Source organism: Nycticebus coucang, chromosome 10 (assembly GCF_027406575.1).
Source record: "Nycticebus coucang isolate mNycCou1 chromosome 10, mNycCou1.pri, whole genome shotgun sequence".
NCBI classification, from domain to species: domain Eukaryota; kingdom Metazoa; phylum Chordata; class Mammalia; order Primates; family Lorisidae; genus Nycticebus; species Nycticebus coucang.
Genome location: NC_069789.1, coordinates 49336246 through 49350107, shown reverse-complemented (window position 1 = coordinate 49350107; position 13862 = coordinate 49336246). Strand labels below are relative to the sequence as shown.

Genomic DNA, 13862 nt, shown 5'->3' with positions numbered 1-13862 from the left:
AGGGTGAAGGCCGCTTCAGAAAGGTCAGAGCCAGCGGCTGGCCAGGACGCCCCGGCGACTCCCGGCAGTCCGGGGACGCTGCTTCTCCCCGCCCGCCTGTCCTCTCCCCGCCCCAGCCCCTCCTGCGCCCGGCCGGCCAGTCCTAGCCCACTGCTGTCCCACTAAACATGAAAAACTCCTAGGGAAAACTCTGCCTCCGAAGTTGCCGCCGTGTAGGAGCAGCGCCGGGGCGTGCTGCCCTCGCTGGCTGCAGAGCACCGTCGGGGCGGCTGGGTGTGCGCTCGCCCACGTGCACTGGCAGAGGTAGGATTTCCAATTAAAATCCAGGATCTGTCCTGACACCCAGCAAGTTCTTTTAACTTCCTTGCGCCTCACTTTTTTCATCCATAAAAATGGAAATAATATTAATACTCATACCCACGTCATGGGCTATTGGAAAAATTATTTTAAAATGGTGCTTTGATATTCGGTAAGCGCTCAACAAATATTTTCCCCAGACGCTTATGGTGTGGACTAGACATTTGGCATTCAGTCTGGGCAGCCTTGTGTTTGGGGCTTACTTACTGGAGGTCCTATCACGAAGGACGATGTTTTATAAAGCTCTATGTCCAGTACCCATTGCCTGGTGCGTGGTGATTAGAGTGGGCCACAGGGCTGAGGCAGGGCACAGCCTCCGGCTCCGCGTCTGCCTCAGTCCCGTCTTCTCAGGAGGTGGCTTCTTGCGTAGACCTGCTGTTGCAGTTGCTGGGTGCAACTTCCTTGCTCCTCTGCCTCAGGACGGTGCTGCCTCGTTTCCAGTAGTGAGAGCTGGAACCTTTTGTTCTCCCGCAGGGAGGCAATGAACTCCTCAAAGTTTGGTTCCTGGACAGATTGTATCCATAGAGACGGGATGGTGCCCAAGCTTGTTTTGTTTCTGCTCTGTGGAGCCTTAGCCTGGACCCACGTCCACACAGTGGAACTCTTGCCTCTGCTGTGTGTGGCCCCACAGGTTAATTAGAAAGTTTGTAGGTGTCTGTGTCTTACCTTCTTTTGGAGTTTTTATTTATGTGTTTCCTTACTTTTCTTTCTCTGACAGCCAGGTCTTTCCTCAGCATCTCTCTCATCTCACACTACCCAGTACCTGGAAAAAGATCTCGTCCACAGGGCACAGTCACTGCACGAGTGTTGACTGGGTGCCTCCCACATTGGCTTTGAAGGGCCTAACCCAGCTGCATGGCAATCAGATCTTTGAAGAAGCTGTGGCCACTAGCACTCACGCAAACATGGTGAATGTTCCTAAAACCCGCTGGACTTTCTGTAAGAAGTGTGGCAAGCTCCAGCCCCACAAAGTGACACAGTATAAAAAGGGCAAGGACTCTCTCTATGCCCAGGGAAAGTGGCGTTATGACAGGCAGCAGAGTGGCTATGGTGGGCAGACTAAGCTGATTTTCCGGAAAAAGGCTAAAACTACAAAGAAGATTGTGCTGAGGCTTGAGTGTGTGGAGTCCAATTGTAGATCTAAGAGAATGCTAGCTATTAAGAGATGCAAGCATTTTGAACTGGGAAGAGATAAGAAGAGAAAGGGTCAAGTGATACAGTTCTGATCATCTTTTGTTTTATCATGAAGACAATAAAATCTTGAGATTATGTACAAAAAAAAAAAAAAGAAGAAGCTGTGATCCAACTCATTGGATTTCCTCTGACGGCTCCTGCTGAAGCTGTCCACAGATCACTCAGATATCATTGAAAAGCTAACCACATATGCAAATGAGTGCTGGAGGTGGGAGGGTGCCTTGGGGTAGAAAGTGCTTCTAGCTCATCTAGGAAGGCTTTCTGGTGGGGAAGGGGAAGGGGCTGATGCTGTCACTGAAACAGGTGCAGTTTGATAAAGTAAGAAGAGGGCCATACCCACCCTTTCCTGGTTCAAGTCCCCACTTGAGTCATTCCAGAGTTTCCCTGCCAGCCACTGGGAACATACCAGTGTGTGACATCTGTCAGGAAACAAGCTGAGTTCCTGGAAAACATCAATTACAGAGAGCACATCCACCACCTCTATCCATCCTCTGAATCTTTCTAAGAAGCACTACTGTCTGCAGCTTGGAATGAATGGAATGAAGGCCAAGGATTAAGCAACAACCAAATATTGGGTCTCAGGTGCCTTGGTTACTATCTGGTTTCCAGTCAAAGTTCCTCAGTGACTTCTACTCTCTGGGCAAGGACATAGTCAAATGAGAACCGTGAGATTGGCCCAGGATCACTGGGAGATGTCTGAGGGGCTCTCAGATGTCCTAATCTCTTGCTCAGCTGGCAGACTGGTGCTGACACAGCCAGCTGCTCTCTGGAGCTCTCAGCCTTCCGGCTTCCCTCCCAGGACTTTGAGAGGGGACTCTAAACCATATGTTTCTGATTCATTTACTGTGAACTTATCAAGCTGGTGTTTGGCAAGAGTCCTGGGATGTCTCGGAAGAGCTTTTGGCTTGCTTTCATTTGTTTTGTGTCATGCTTTTCCTTTGAAATAGGAAGTCTGTGTTTGCTAAAAATACATCGAAAAACTAGGTTTGATGTTAGATCCAAGCATGAGAAGAAATGAAGAAGATCCTATCCTTTGGGTTTCCCTGTGTTTAACTTTGCAATGTAAACAAATAATAGCTGGCATTTAATCCAGCAAATTGAGTCCTGGTAATACCCCCGTTTTACATATTTTATTTAACACTTAAAGAAGTTAATTAAATTACCCAAGTACACATAACTAGTAAAGTGATAGCCTTATGTATATGCATAGTACCAAGGGCCCATAATACTTGCCTCAGCCTCCTGAGCAGCTGGGACTACAGGTGCCCGCCTGCCACAACGCCCGGCTATTTTTTTGTTGCAGTTTGGCCGGGGCTGGGTTTGAACCCACCACCCTCCATATATAGGGCTGGCGCCCTACTCACTGAGCCACAGGCGCCGCCCGTGTTTTGATTTCTTTTAAAATCAGAAGGAAAAAATTAATTTTAGATTAAAAAGTTGTTTTAATGTATAATAGTGATACATTTGTCTTTCTACCAACATAGCCATACACATTTAAATTTCTTCGGTGGCAAGCTCTGCCTTGGGTACCAGGGAGAGAATTAGAGCAAGAGCAGCAGCAGCAGCAGTGACTGAGTGCCCCCTGCCCACAGCGTCCATGCGGACCCACTGTGTGCAAGCAGCTCAGATACTGCGTCAGCCTCTTCACTGAGGCACCAGGCCCACACCTTAAAAAAGAGCAGGCTACGTTTGATAAAGTGACACAGGCTTTGGGCTAGGTAGATCACACAAGGCTTTAGGAAGGAGCTGGGATTTGAGGAGAAAGCTAAACATGAAAGGCGAGAGATGGAAATACAGAGACAATTTGAAGAATGGGGAATTCACCGCATGGGGGAGATGGAAGCAGTTGATGTAGAGGTTGTGTTGAATATCAGTTAAAACTCTGTTTCAAAACTACTTTGGAATTTTATTCTTTCACATCAAAGACTGCATTTAACTATTACTTTTGTTTTCATGCCATCAGTAGTAATTGAAGCTCAGTTGCTACTTAAACTCACATATGATTATCTTCTATAATAGAAGGGTAAACAGGACTTTGTTCTTTCCTGCTAGAAGTTAAGTCATGTTCATTCTTAGCAAATTGTCCCGAAGATCATAAGAAACCACCTCACTTCCTTATTTTTGCATCAAAATGATACACCAGAGATTGTAGTGTGGTTTCCATGGAGCAGCCAGTGGTTTACAAACAGGCTCCTCAGAGCTAGGGCTTGGTGAAGATGCCTCAGGGGACAGGCAGGTGGGAGCCTGAGGTTCTTCTCCCTGCTTTAACTTGAGCAAGCTATTTGTGTGCATAGGGATTCTAGAAAAGATTTCATTTTTTGAAAACGGGACCCTTTGAAAAAAATACATTTGAAAACTACTGCTGTAAAAACTCTAAGAAAGGTAAATAGGCTTGGCATTTGTAGCGCAGCGGCTAGGGCGCCAGCCACACACACCAGAGCTGGCGGGTTCGAATTCAGCCCGGGCCTGCCAAACAACAATAACAACTACAACCAAAAATTAGCCGGGCATTGTGGCGGGCGCCTGTAGTTCCAGCTACCTGGGAGGCTAGGGCAAGAGAATCGCTTAAGCCCAAGAGTTTGAGGTTGCTGTGAGCTGTGACGCTATGGCACTCTACCCAGGGCGACATAGTGAGACTCTGTCTCAAAAAAAAAAAAAAAGAAAGAAAGAAAGGTAAATAAGAACTCTAGGAACTAGTTTATTTATTCTCTGCCTCTTCTAGGAATAACCTAAGGTGGCTTACAAAAACACATAGAATGCAGCAAGATTTGTTTTTAAGTAAAGCAGGAAATGGAAAGAACGAAAAATAATGGTAGGGAAAGTCAGATAATCCTCAGGATAAGGTTCAAACACCAGTGCGTTGGGTGGGGGGAGCTGGGGAGCTGGTGGGCAGGGATCACAGAAGGGCCATGTAGACACATCCACCTTCCATCTGCAGGAGGAAGGGATGGCACCAAGGACAGGGCCCTGAGCTCTCTGTAGAAGCTTCTAGAGTCTTTCAGAGGATATATTTAACTTTGGACAGGCTTGTCCTTCTCCATCTCAGCCACGGTCTTTGTTCTTCCCTTCCCTAAAGACATAGACAACCGCAAGAGGTCTCTGCCTGCTCCACCCAGCCATTCTCAGCCCTCTGGCTGCATAGCCCTCTCACCATACCCTACACACTCCAGTCATCCCTCATCAAAAATTATCAAACAAAAGGTGAGGCACAGTGGCTCATGCCTGTAATCCTAGCACTCTGGGAGGCTGAGGTGGGCAGATCACTTGAGCTCAGAGTTCTAGCCTGAGATCAAGACCCCCATTTCTAGGACAGCGCCTATGGCTCAGTGGTTGGGGAGCTGGCCCCATATACCGAGGGTGGTAGGTTCAAACCCGGCCCCAGCCAAACTGCAACAAAAAAATAGATGGGTGTTGTGGCGGGCACCTGTAATCCCAGCTACTTGAGAGGCTGAGGCAAAAGGATGACTCGAGCCCAACAGTTTGAGGTTGCTGTGAGCTATGATGGCCATGGCACTCCACCCAGGGCAACAGAGTGAGACTGTCTCAAAACAAAAAAAAAAAAAAATATTATCAAACAATGGCAAAATCCAAAATTTTGTGCCCAAGGATCTCGCTAGATAAGAACAGCTAGTACTTGCATTGTGTTTATTCTGTGCTGTGCACAGTTGGCCCTCTGTATGCTAGGGTTCTCCACCTGTGGCTCCAACTAACTTTGGATAGAAACTCTTGAAAAAAGAAGGCATCTGTACAGAACATGTCCTGACTTTTCTTCTTCATTATTCCCTAAACGATACAGTATAACAACTATTTATACAGCATTTACATTGCAGTAGCTATTATGAGCGTCTGGAGGTGATTTAAAGTGTACAAGAGTATATGTATAGATTATATACAAATACTACCCCGTTTTATATAAGAAATTTCAGCATCTTCAGATTTGGGTATACAAAAGGAGTCCTGGAATCAATCCCCATGGGTACCAAAAGACAACTGAATGTATTAACTCCTTTGATTCTCACAACAACCCTATGAAGTGGATACTATTATTATCCCCATTTGATGGATCAAGAAACAAAGGCACAAACTGGGTAGATAACTTGCTCAAGATCATGTAACTGGTGACAGAGCAGAGATTTGTACCCAGTTTGCCACTGTGCTCCTTCTACTCTGTCAACACCTTATAGCCTGCTACCTGGGGGTGGGAAATTATGCTGTCCCTGAAGTGTCAGGAACACTCAAGACCTACCACACAGCCGCATCCTCGTCTGACTTGGGACCACAGGTGGTATTTGCCAGTCTATCCAGCATTCATTGATATCATAGAGCCCAAAGGAAACTCAAGGTTTGAGTGAGGCGGGAGCTCAGGGTAGGCCTTTCTCACAAAGAAAATGCAGCAGGGAAGGTGAATCTATGTGGGATGTCATCTGGATTGGTCTATACTTGTATCTTATTAACAGATGCCATTTAGAGACATGTTACATTCACTCTCATTTAGTCCTCAAAGCAACTGAGCAAGGTAGGTGCTGTTAGTCTCACTAGACCGGGAGAAAATTCAGAGGTAGGGGCAGAGCTAATTCATCTCTGCTTTCTACATGATCACTGCCCTTGTACCCCCAAAACCATTTGCCCAGAAGTGTCTTCACAAGCGTTCTCAGGATCTTTGCTTCTGTACCTGCCTCAGACTGTCAATTCCTCAAAAGCCAAAGCTGTGTTTACTACTTCTCTTTACGTCCGTCCCCTCCAAGGCCAGGAGCCCCACATGAAGTTCTTCATAAAGTGGATCCTAGTTAGATGCTCCAGCTTCATGGCCATGACTACATTAGTATTTGGCATTCTTGGTGGAAAGGCAGAAACTAGGAAACAACCAAAAATATAGTTCCCTGATCCTTCATCACTCCCAACGGTTCCTCACTTGCATACATAGGCATAAAGCCTGGATCTGACTAAACACCCACGAGTGTCCAAGACCCCGCCATGTAAATTATCATGCAAATGAGGCAGCAGCTATGGAACTGGTTGTCAGAGCCATTTGTGTCCTCTCACATTCAAAAAGAACCCAGATACTGGCCCGAAAACCCCACTCCTCCAACCTCATCCCTGCCATGATGAGTCAGGGAAAAACCATGCAATAATTTACTCAGCAGCCTCCAAGGGCAGCCTCTTCACTTCCCTGCTAATCTCCCTGAACCCCACCTCCACCCCAGCATAGGCTGGGAGTGGAGATGATAAATAGGCTGCTACCAGCTGTCTTTGCCGGACCCTGAAAATGATTGAACAGCTTTGGTCAGGAAAACACACTCTCCAGACCCTAAGTAATCCTTGGGTATGCAGTGGCATGGGAAAACACTGATGCCAGGCCTGCCTTAGGTCTTGGGAAAGTGTCATTCATCTGGACAGTGCACAGACATTGTGACAATTTAGCAATGAGACCAACGTTTAGTGTTGTACCATCTACAAGGGAACTAATTTATGAGCAAATGAATTCAATTATTTGCTCATTTAGTCCCTGTGTGTTTGAGAATGCAATAAAGGAGGGCTGGGGGGGGGGGAAATCCCCTAAAAATAGCCCTGGTTATCAAGAAAAGAAAAAAAAGAATACCAAAATCACCTTAGCCTATGGGAGAGATCCCAGCATTCTCAAGTTGTTTCAAGGGCCTTGAGTTTAGTAGAAAAATAAACCTGAAATCTTAGATCACTGAAGCAGATTCATGGAACCCTCTACTCATCAACACTGCCACTCCACACGGTGATATCACATAGCCTTGAAAGAAAAACCTTTGTGCTTTACAATATTTAAATTACTTTTTCAAACATTCCAACAGCCTTCCCTAATTCAATTATTCTGAATTAGTGATAACCCCAAAGAATGCTGATTTTTCTTCTTTTTTTTATCACCCTCAGTATGGCATCACAGCTCACAGCAACCTCAAACTCTTGGGCTCAAGTGATCCTCTTGCCTCAGCCTCTTGAGTAGCTGGAACTACAGGTGCCCACCACAACGCCTGGCTACTTTTTAAAGACAGGATCTCACTCTTGCTCAGGCTGGTCTCGAACTCCTGAGCTCAAGCAATTCACCTGCCTTGGCCTCCCAGAGTATTAGGATTACAGACATGAACCAAAGTGCCCGGCCAAAAGAATGGTTGTTAAAAATGACTTTGGCTTTGGAACATGTTAGCTCCTCTACACCCAAAGTTTGGTTTACAGACCAGCAGCATTAGAAATGCAGTGTCTTCAGCTCCAGGATCTCCTGGGCCAGGGTCTGCAGCTGAGCAACATCTCAAGGTGCTTCCAATGCATGTTGAAGTTCAAGAAGCACCTTGTTGCATATTGTCTGTATGGGCAATGACTTTCCTTTCAGTTTTTGCTTTCTTCTCAATAAGGCAAACATGTATAGATTCTGGGGACAACTAGTGCTGGACTTTGTCAGGCTTGGGGGAAGCAGGGAGGCAGCAACCTGAGGCCTGCAAGGGCAGATTGAGTGGGTATCTCGTACCCATCACGATCTTGGCAGTTGGCCTCTGGATCAGGCCATTTCTTGAGTTACCAGTTGAATTCCTCTTTCTTGAATTAGGGGGAAGGAAGCTCACAAAGCCCCTATACATTCTCCTCCATCTTCATCCTTTTAAATCCTCACTGTAACTAAGGTTTTAATAGTTGTGTTGCCAGCTTTAAGCTTTTTTTGTGGCGAATTTTGCATACAGTCTAGTACTTTCTTTGGAATGTAACATCTATTATAACTTGGTACCTGAGTCAAGACATCAACTTTACATCTGGTGGTACATGTGATAAGAAAAACCTGGGAAAAGTCAAGTGTTTATCGATATTGGTGCAATAAATTATAGAAGATGCTATGGAATGTGAGGAGCTAAAAAGAATGAACATGAAGTGGTATCCAAGATGTACGTGTGAGAAAACAAGTGCTGTCCTCCCTCCTAATCCACAGGTGGTTGGTTCAAGGACATCATGGGAATACCAATATTCCTTGGATGCTCAAGTCCCTGTACAAAATGGGATAGTATTTGTATATAACCTGTGCTTATTTTTGGGTATACCTTTTTTTTTTTTGAGACAGAGTCTCAGTATGTTGCCCTCAGTAGAGTGCTGTAGCATCACAGCTCACAGCAATCTCAAATTCTTGGGCTTAAGCAATTCTCTTGCCTCAGCCTCCTAAGTAGCTGGGACTACAGGCATCCGCCACAATGCCCAGCTGTTTTTTGGTTGTAGTTGTCATTGTTATTTGACAGGTTGTTGCACCTGTAGCTCAGCAGCTAGGGTGCCAGGCACACACACCGAAGCTGGTTCAAACCCGCCAGCTCGGGTATGTGTAGCTGGCACCCTAGCTGCTGAGCTACAGGTGCAGAGCCGTTTTTTTTGTTGTTGTTGTTGTTGTTTGTTTGTTTGTTTGTTTTTAATTATTGTTAAATCATAGCTATGTACATTAGTGCAATCAAGGGGTACAATATGCTGGTTTCATATACGATCTGAAATATTCTCATCAAACTGTTCAACATAGCCTTCATGGCATTTTCTTAGTTATTATATGTAGACATTTGTATTCTGCATTTAGTAAGTTTCACCTGTACCCATTCAAGATGTACCATAGATGTGGTTCCACCTTTTACCCTCCCTCCCCCATAACCTCCCCACTCCCTTCCCCTCCCCATATTCTTGTGCTATAGTTGGGTTATAGCCTTCATATGAAAGCTATAAATTAGCTTCATAGTAGGGCTGAGTACATTGGATACTTTTGCTTCCATTCTTGAGATACTTTGCTAAGAAGAATATGTTCCAGCTCCATCCGTGTAAACATGAAAGAGGCAAAATCTCCATCTTTCTTTAAGGCTGCATAATATTACATGGTATACATGTACCACAACTTGTTAATCCATTCGTGGGTCAATGGGCACTTGGGCTTCTTCCATGACTTAGCAATTATGACTTGGGCTGCAATAAACATTCTGGTACAGATGTCTTTGTTATATTGTGATTTTTGGTCTTCTGGGTATATACCTACCCATTTTCCCGAAAATAAGACATCCTCTGAAAATAAGACCTACTTACAGGAAAGATAAGATGTCCCCTGAAAATAAGACCTAGCGCATCTTTGGGAGCACACCTTAAAATAAGACACTGTCTTATTTTGGGGAAAACAGGGTAGTAAAGGAATTATAGGATCAAATGGCAGGTCTATTTTTAGATCTCTAAGGATTCTCCAAACATCCTTCCGAAAGGAATGTATTAGTGTGCATTCCCACCAGCAGTGTAGAAGTGTGCCCTTTTCTCCACATCCATGCCAATATCTCTGGTTTGGGGATTTTGTTGTGTGTGCTACTCTTACTGTAGTAGGTGATATCTCAAAGTAGTTTTGATTTGCATTTCTCTGATAATTAAGGATGATGAGCATTTTTTCATATGTCTGTAGATCGTGTGTCTGTCTTCTTCAGGGAAGTTTCTCTTCAAGTCCCTTGCCCACCCTGAAATGGGATCACTTGTTCTTTTCTTGCTAATACATTTGAGTTCTCTGTGAATTCTGGTTATTAAACCTTTATCAGAGGTATAACCTGCAAATATTTTCTCCCGTTCTGAGGGCTGTCTGCTTGCTATACTTACTATGTTCTTGGCTGTGCAGAAGCTTTTTAGTTTGATCAGGTCCCAGTAATGTATTTTTGATACTGCTCCAATTGCCTGGGGAGTCCTCCTCATAAAATATTCACTCAGGCCGATTCCTTCAAGAGTTTTCCCTGCACTTTCTTCAAGTATTTTTATAGTTTCATGTCTTAAGTTTAAATCTTTTATCCAGTGAGAGTCTATCTTAGTTAATGGTGAAAGGTGTGGGTCCAGTTTCAGTCTTCTACAGGTCACCAGCTAGTTTACCCAGCCCCATTTGTTAAATAGGGAATCTTTTCTCCACTGAATGTTTTTAACTGACTTGTCAAAGATCAAATAAGGGTAAGTAGCTGGGTTCATCTCTTGGTTCTCTATTCTGTTTCAGACATCCACTTCTCTGTTTTTGTGCCAGTACCATGCTGGTTTTTTGTTTGTTTGTTTGTTTGTTTGTTTTTTGTAGAGACAGAGTCTCACTGTACCGCCCTTGGGTAGAGTGCCATGACATCACACAGCTCACAGCAACCTCTAACTCTTGGGCTTACATGATTCTCTTGCCTCAGCCTCCCAAGCAGCTGGGACTACAGGCGCCCACCACAACGCCCAGCTATTTTTTTGTTGCAGTTTGGCCGGGGCTGGGTTTGAACCCGCCACCCTCAGTATATGGGGCCTGTGCCCTACTCGCTGAGCCACAGGCGCCGCCCACCATGCTGCTTTGATCACTATTGATTTATAGTATAGTCTGAGGTCTGGTAGTGTGATTCCTCCTGCTTTGTTTTTATTTCTGAGTAATGTCTTGGCTATTCGAGATTTTTTTCTGATTCCATATAAAACGAAGTATTATTTTTTCAAGACCTTTAAAATATGACAATGGAGCTTTAATAGAAATTGCATTAAAATTATATATTGCTTTGGGTAGTATAGACATTTTAACAATGTTGATTCTTCCCAGCCATGAGCATGGTATGTTTTTCCATTTGTTAACATCTTCAGCTATCTTTTCTTAAAGTTTCATAGTTCTCTTTATAGAGATCTTTCACGTCCTTTGTTAGGTATACTTCCAAATATTTCATCTTCTTTGGCACTACTGTGAAAGGAATAGAGTCCTTGACTGTTTTTTCGGCTTGGCTATTGTTGGTATATATAAAGGCTACAGATTTATGGGTGTTGATTTTGTAGCCTGAGACATTGCTGTATTCCTTGATCACTTCTAAGTTTGTTTTTTTGAGACAGAATCTCACGTGACTACTCTGGATAGATGCCACAGTGTCTATCATAACACATAGCAACCTCAAACTACTGGGTTCAAGCAGTCTTCCTATCTCAACCTCCCGAGTAGCTGGGACTACAGGAACCTGCCAGGACACGTGGCTAGTTTTTTCTGTTTTTGTAGAGACAGGCGTCTTGCTTTTGCTCAGGCTGGTCTCTGAACTCCTGAGCTCAGCAATCCTCCCACTTCAGCCTCTCAGAGTGCTAGTATTACAGGTGTGAGCCACTGTACCCAGCCCTCTTGTATACTTTTAAATCACCTTTAAGTTATAAACTCAAATTAAACAATAAGAAAAGTGCACACAACCCCCTCTATAAGTGGGCAAGAGATTTGAAAAGAAACTTCTCTGAGGATGACAGACAAATGGGTAAGAAACACATGAAGAAATGCTCATTGTGTTTGATCATCAGAGAAATGCAAATTGAAACCACTTTAAGACACCACCTAACCCTGGCAAGATTAGCCCTCATCTAAAGTCACAAAACACCAGATGCTGATGTGGATGTGAAGAGAAGGGAACGCTTCTACACTGCTGGGGAGATTGCAAACTAACACAGCCTTTTTGGACAGAAGTGTGGAGAATTCTCAAGATTTAAAAGTAGACCTTTGGCTTGGTGCCTGTGGCTCAAGTGGCTAAAGCACTAGCCACATACACCTGAGCTGGCGGGTTCGAATCCAGCTTGGACCCGCCAAACAACAATGACGGCTGCAACCAAAGAATAGCCAGACGTTGTGGCAGGTGCCTGCTACTTGGGAGGTGGAGGCAGAAGTATCGCTTGAGCCCAGGAATTGGAGGCTGCTGTGAGGTATGATGCTATGGCACTCTATCCAGGGTGACAGCTTGAGGCTCTGTTTCAATAAATAAATAATTAAATAAATGTAGACCTTCCTCTTGACCCTGTAATCCCTTTACTAGGTATCTACCCAAAAGAACAAAAATCATTTTACCACAAAGACATCAGCACTAGAATGTTTATTGTGGCTCAATGCATAATTGCCAAGTTATGGAAGCAACCTAAGTGCCTATCAACCCATGAAGGAATCAACAAACTGTGGTATATGTATGCCATGGAGTACTATTCAGCCATAAAAAGATGGCTGCTTTACATTTTTTACATTTACCTGGATGAAGTCGAATTACATTCTTCTTAGTGAAGTATCACAAAAATGGAAAAATAGACATCCAATGTAGTACATACTGATATGAAACCAATATGTAAACAATTACATGCTTATAATGAACAATAAAACACAAATATAGTCTAGTATGGATGATAGAGGGAGGCAGGAGGTGAGAGGGGGAAGGATGATTGGCGGGAGGGAGGGCATGAGGTGGGATCTCACCTAATGTGCACATTGTGAGGGTGTAGAACACGCCCCCTGGGGGAGGGGCTCTTCTACAAATGGAACTTTACCCTGGAAGTGAGAACAATGTAACCTAAAAATTTGTATGCTCATATTACTTTGAAATAAAAAATAAATTAAAGAAATAAATCATCTTTAAATTATAATACCTAATACAATTTAAGTGGCTATAATAATGTATCATATTTATTTGTTTTATTTCTGTTTGTTTTCAAAAAAATATTTTCAATCCATGGTTGATTAAATCCACAGATATGAAACTCTCAGATACAGATGGCCAACTACATCTAGTATTGTTTCATATGTGTCTAAAAGGAGAGGAAAAAATCTTCACACATGGTCTTTATGTGCATAGAATATTTCTGGTCATATAGACTAGAAACTGGAATATCCACTGCTTCTAAGGGGTTTGAAAGCCAGAGCTGGGGAAGACTCAGTTTTACTGTGTATTATTTGGCACTTTTGAATTATTTTTACTGTCTGTACATATTACATTTTAAATTTTCAAGGGATTATACACTCACTTAAAATGACTATGGAGATTAATGCAGCAATATGGAAAATTTTTGTGATGTAAAGTGAAAAAAGTGAGTCAAAAGTCAGTATGAACATTCCAATTTCAACTATGTAAAGATAAGCAAATAAAGGAACCCTTGAAGGAGGATGAACAAAATTTAAGAATAGTTTTGTTATAGTGCTGGGATTTTCTGTACTTATAAAAATCAACTTTAGGACAGGGGCAGTGGCTCATGCCTGTAAATCCTAGCACTCTGGGAGACTGGGACGGGCAGATTGCTTGAGCTCAGGAGTTTGAGACTAGCCTGAGCAAGAGCAAGACCCTATCTCTACTAAAAAATAGAAAAACTAGCCGGGCATCATGGTGGGTGCCTTTAGTCTCAGCTACTCTGGAGGCTGAGGCGGGAGGATTGCTTGAGCCCAAGAGTTTGATGTTGCTGTGAGCTATGTAAATTCCATGGCACTCTACCCAGGTAGACACAGTGAGACTCTATCTCAAAAAACAAAAAACAAAACAAAACAAAAAAACTCTATTTAGGTATAGTTTATCTATAAA

At 43.6% G+C, this 13862-nt stretch overlaps 1 protein-coding gene across 1 annotated transcript; it reads left to right on the top strand.

Moving 5' to 3' along the window:
- The first annotated feature begins 1262 nt into the window (after positions 1–1262).
- LOC128597521 (60S ribosomal protein L36a-like) lies at positions 1263–1616 on the top strand. The gene has a single exon (XM_053607953.1). The coding sequence runs from the start codon at positions 1263–1265 to the stop codon at positions 1581–1583; it is 321 nt and encodes a 106-aa protein (XP_053463928.1). The 3' UTR covers positions 1584–1616.
- The last annotated feature ends 12246 nt before the right edge of the window (positions 1617–13862 follow it).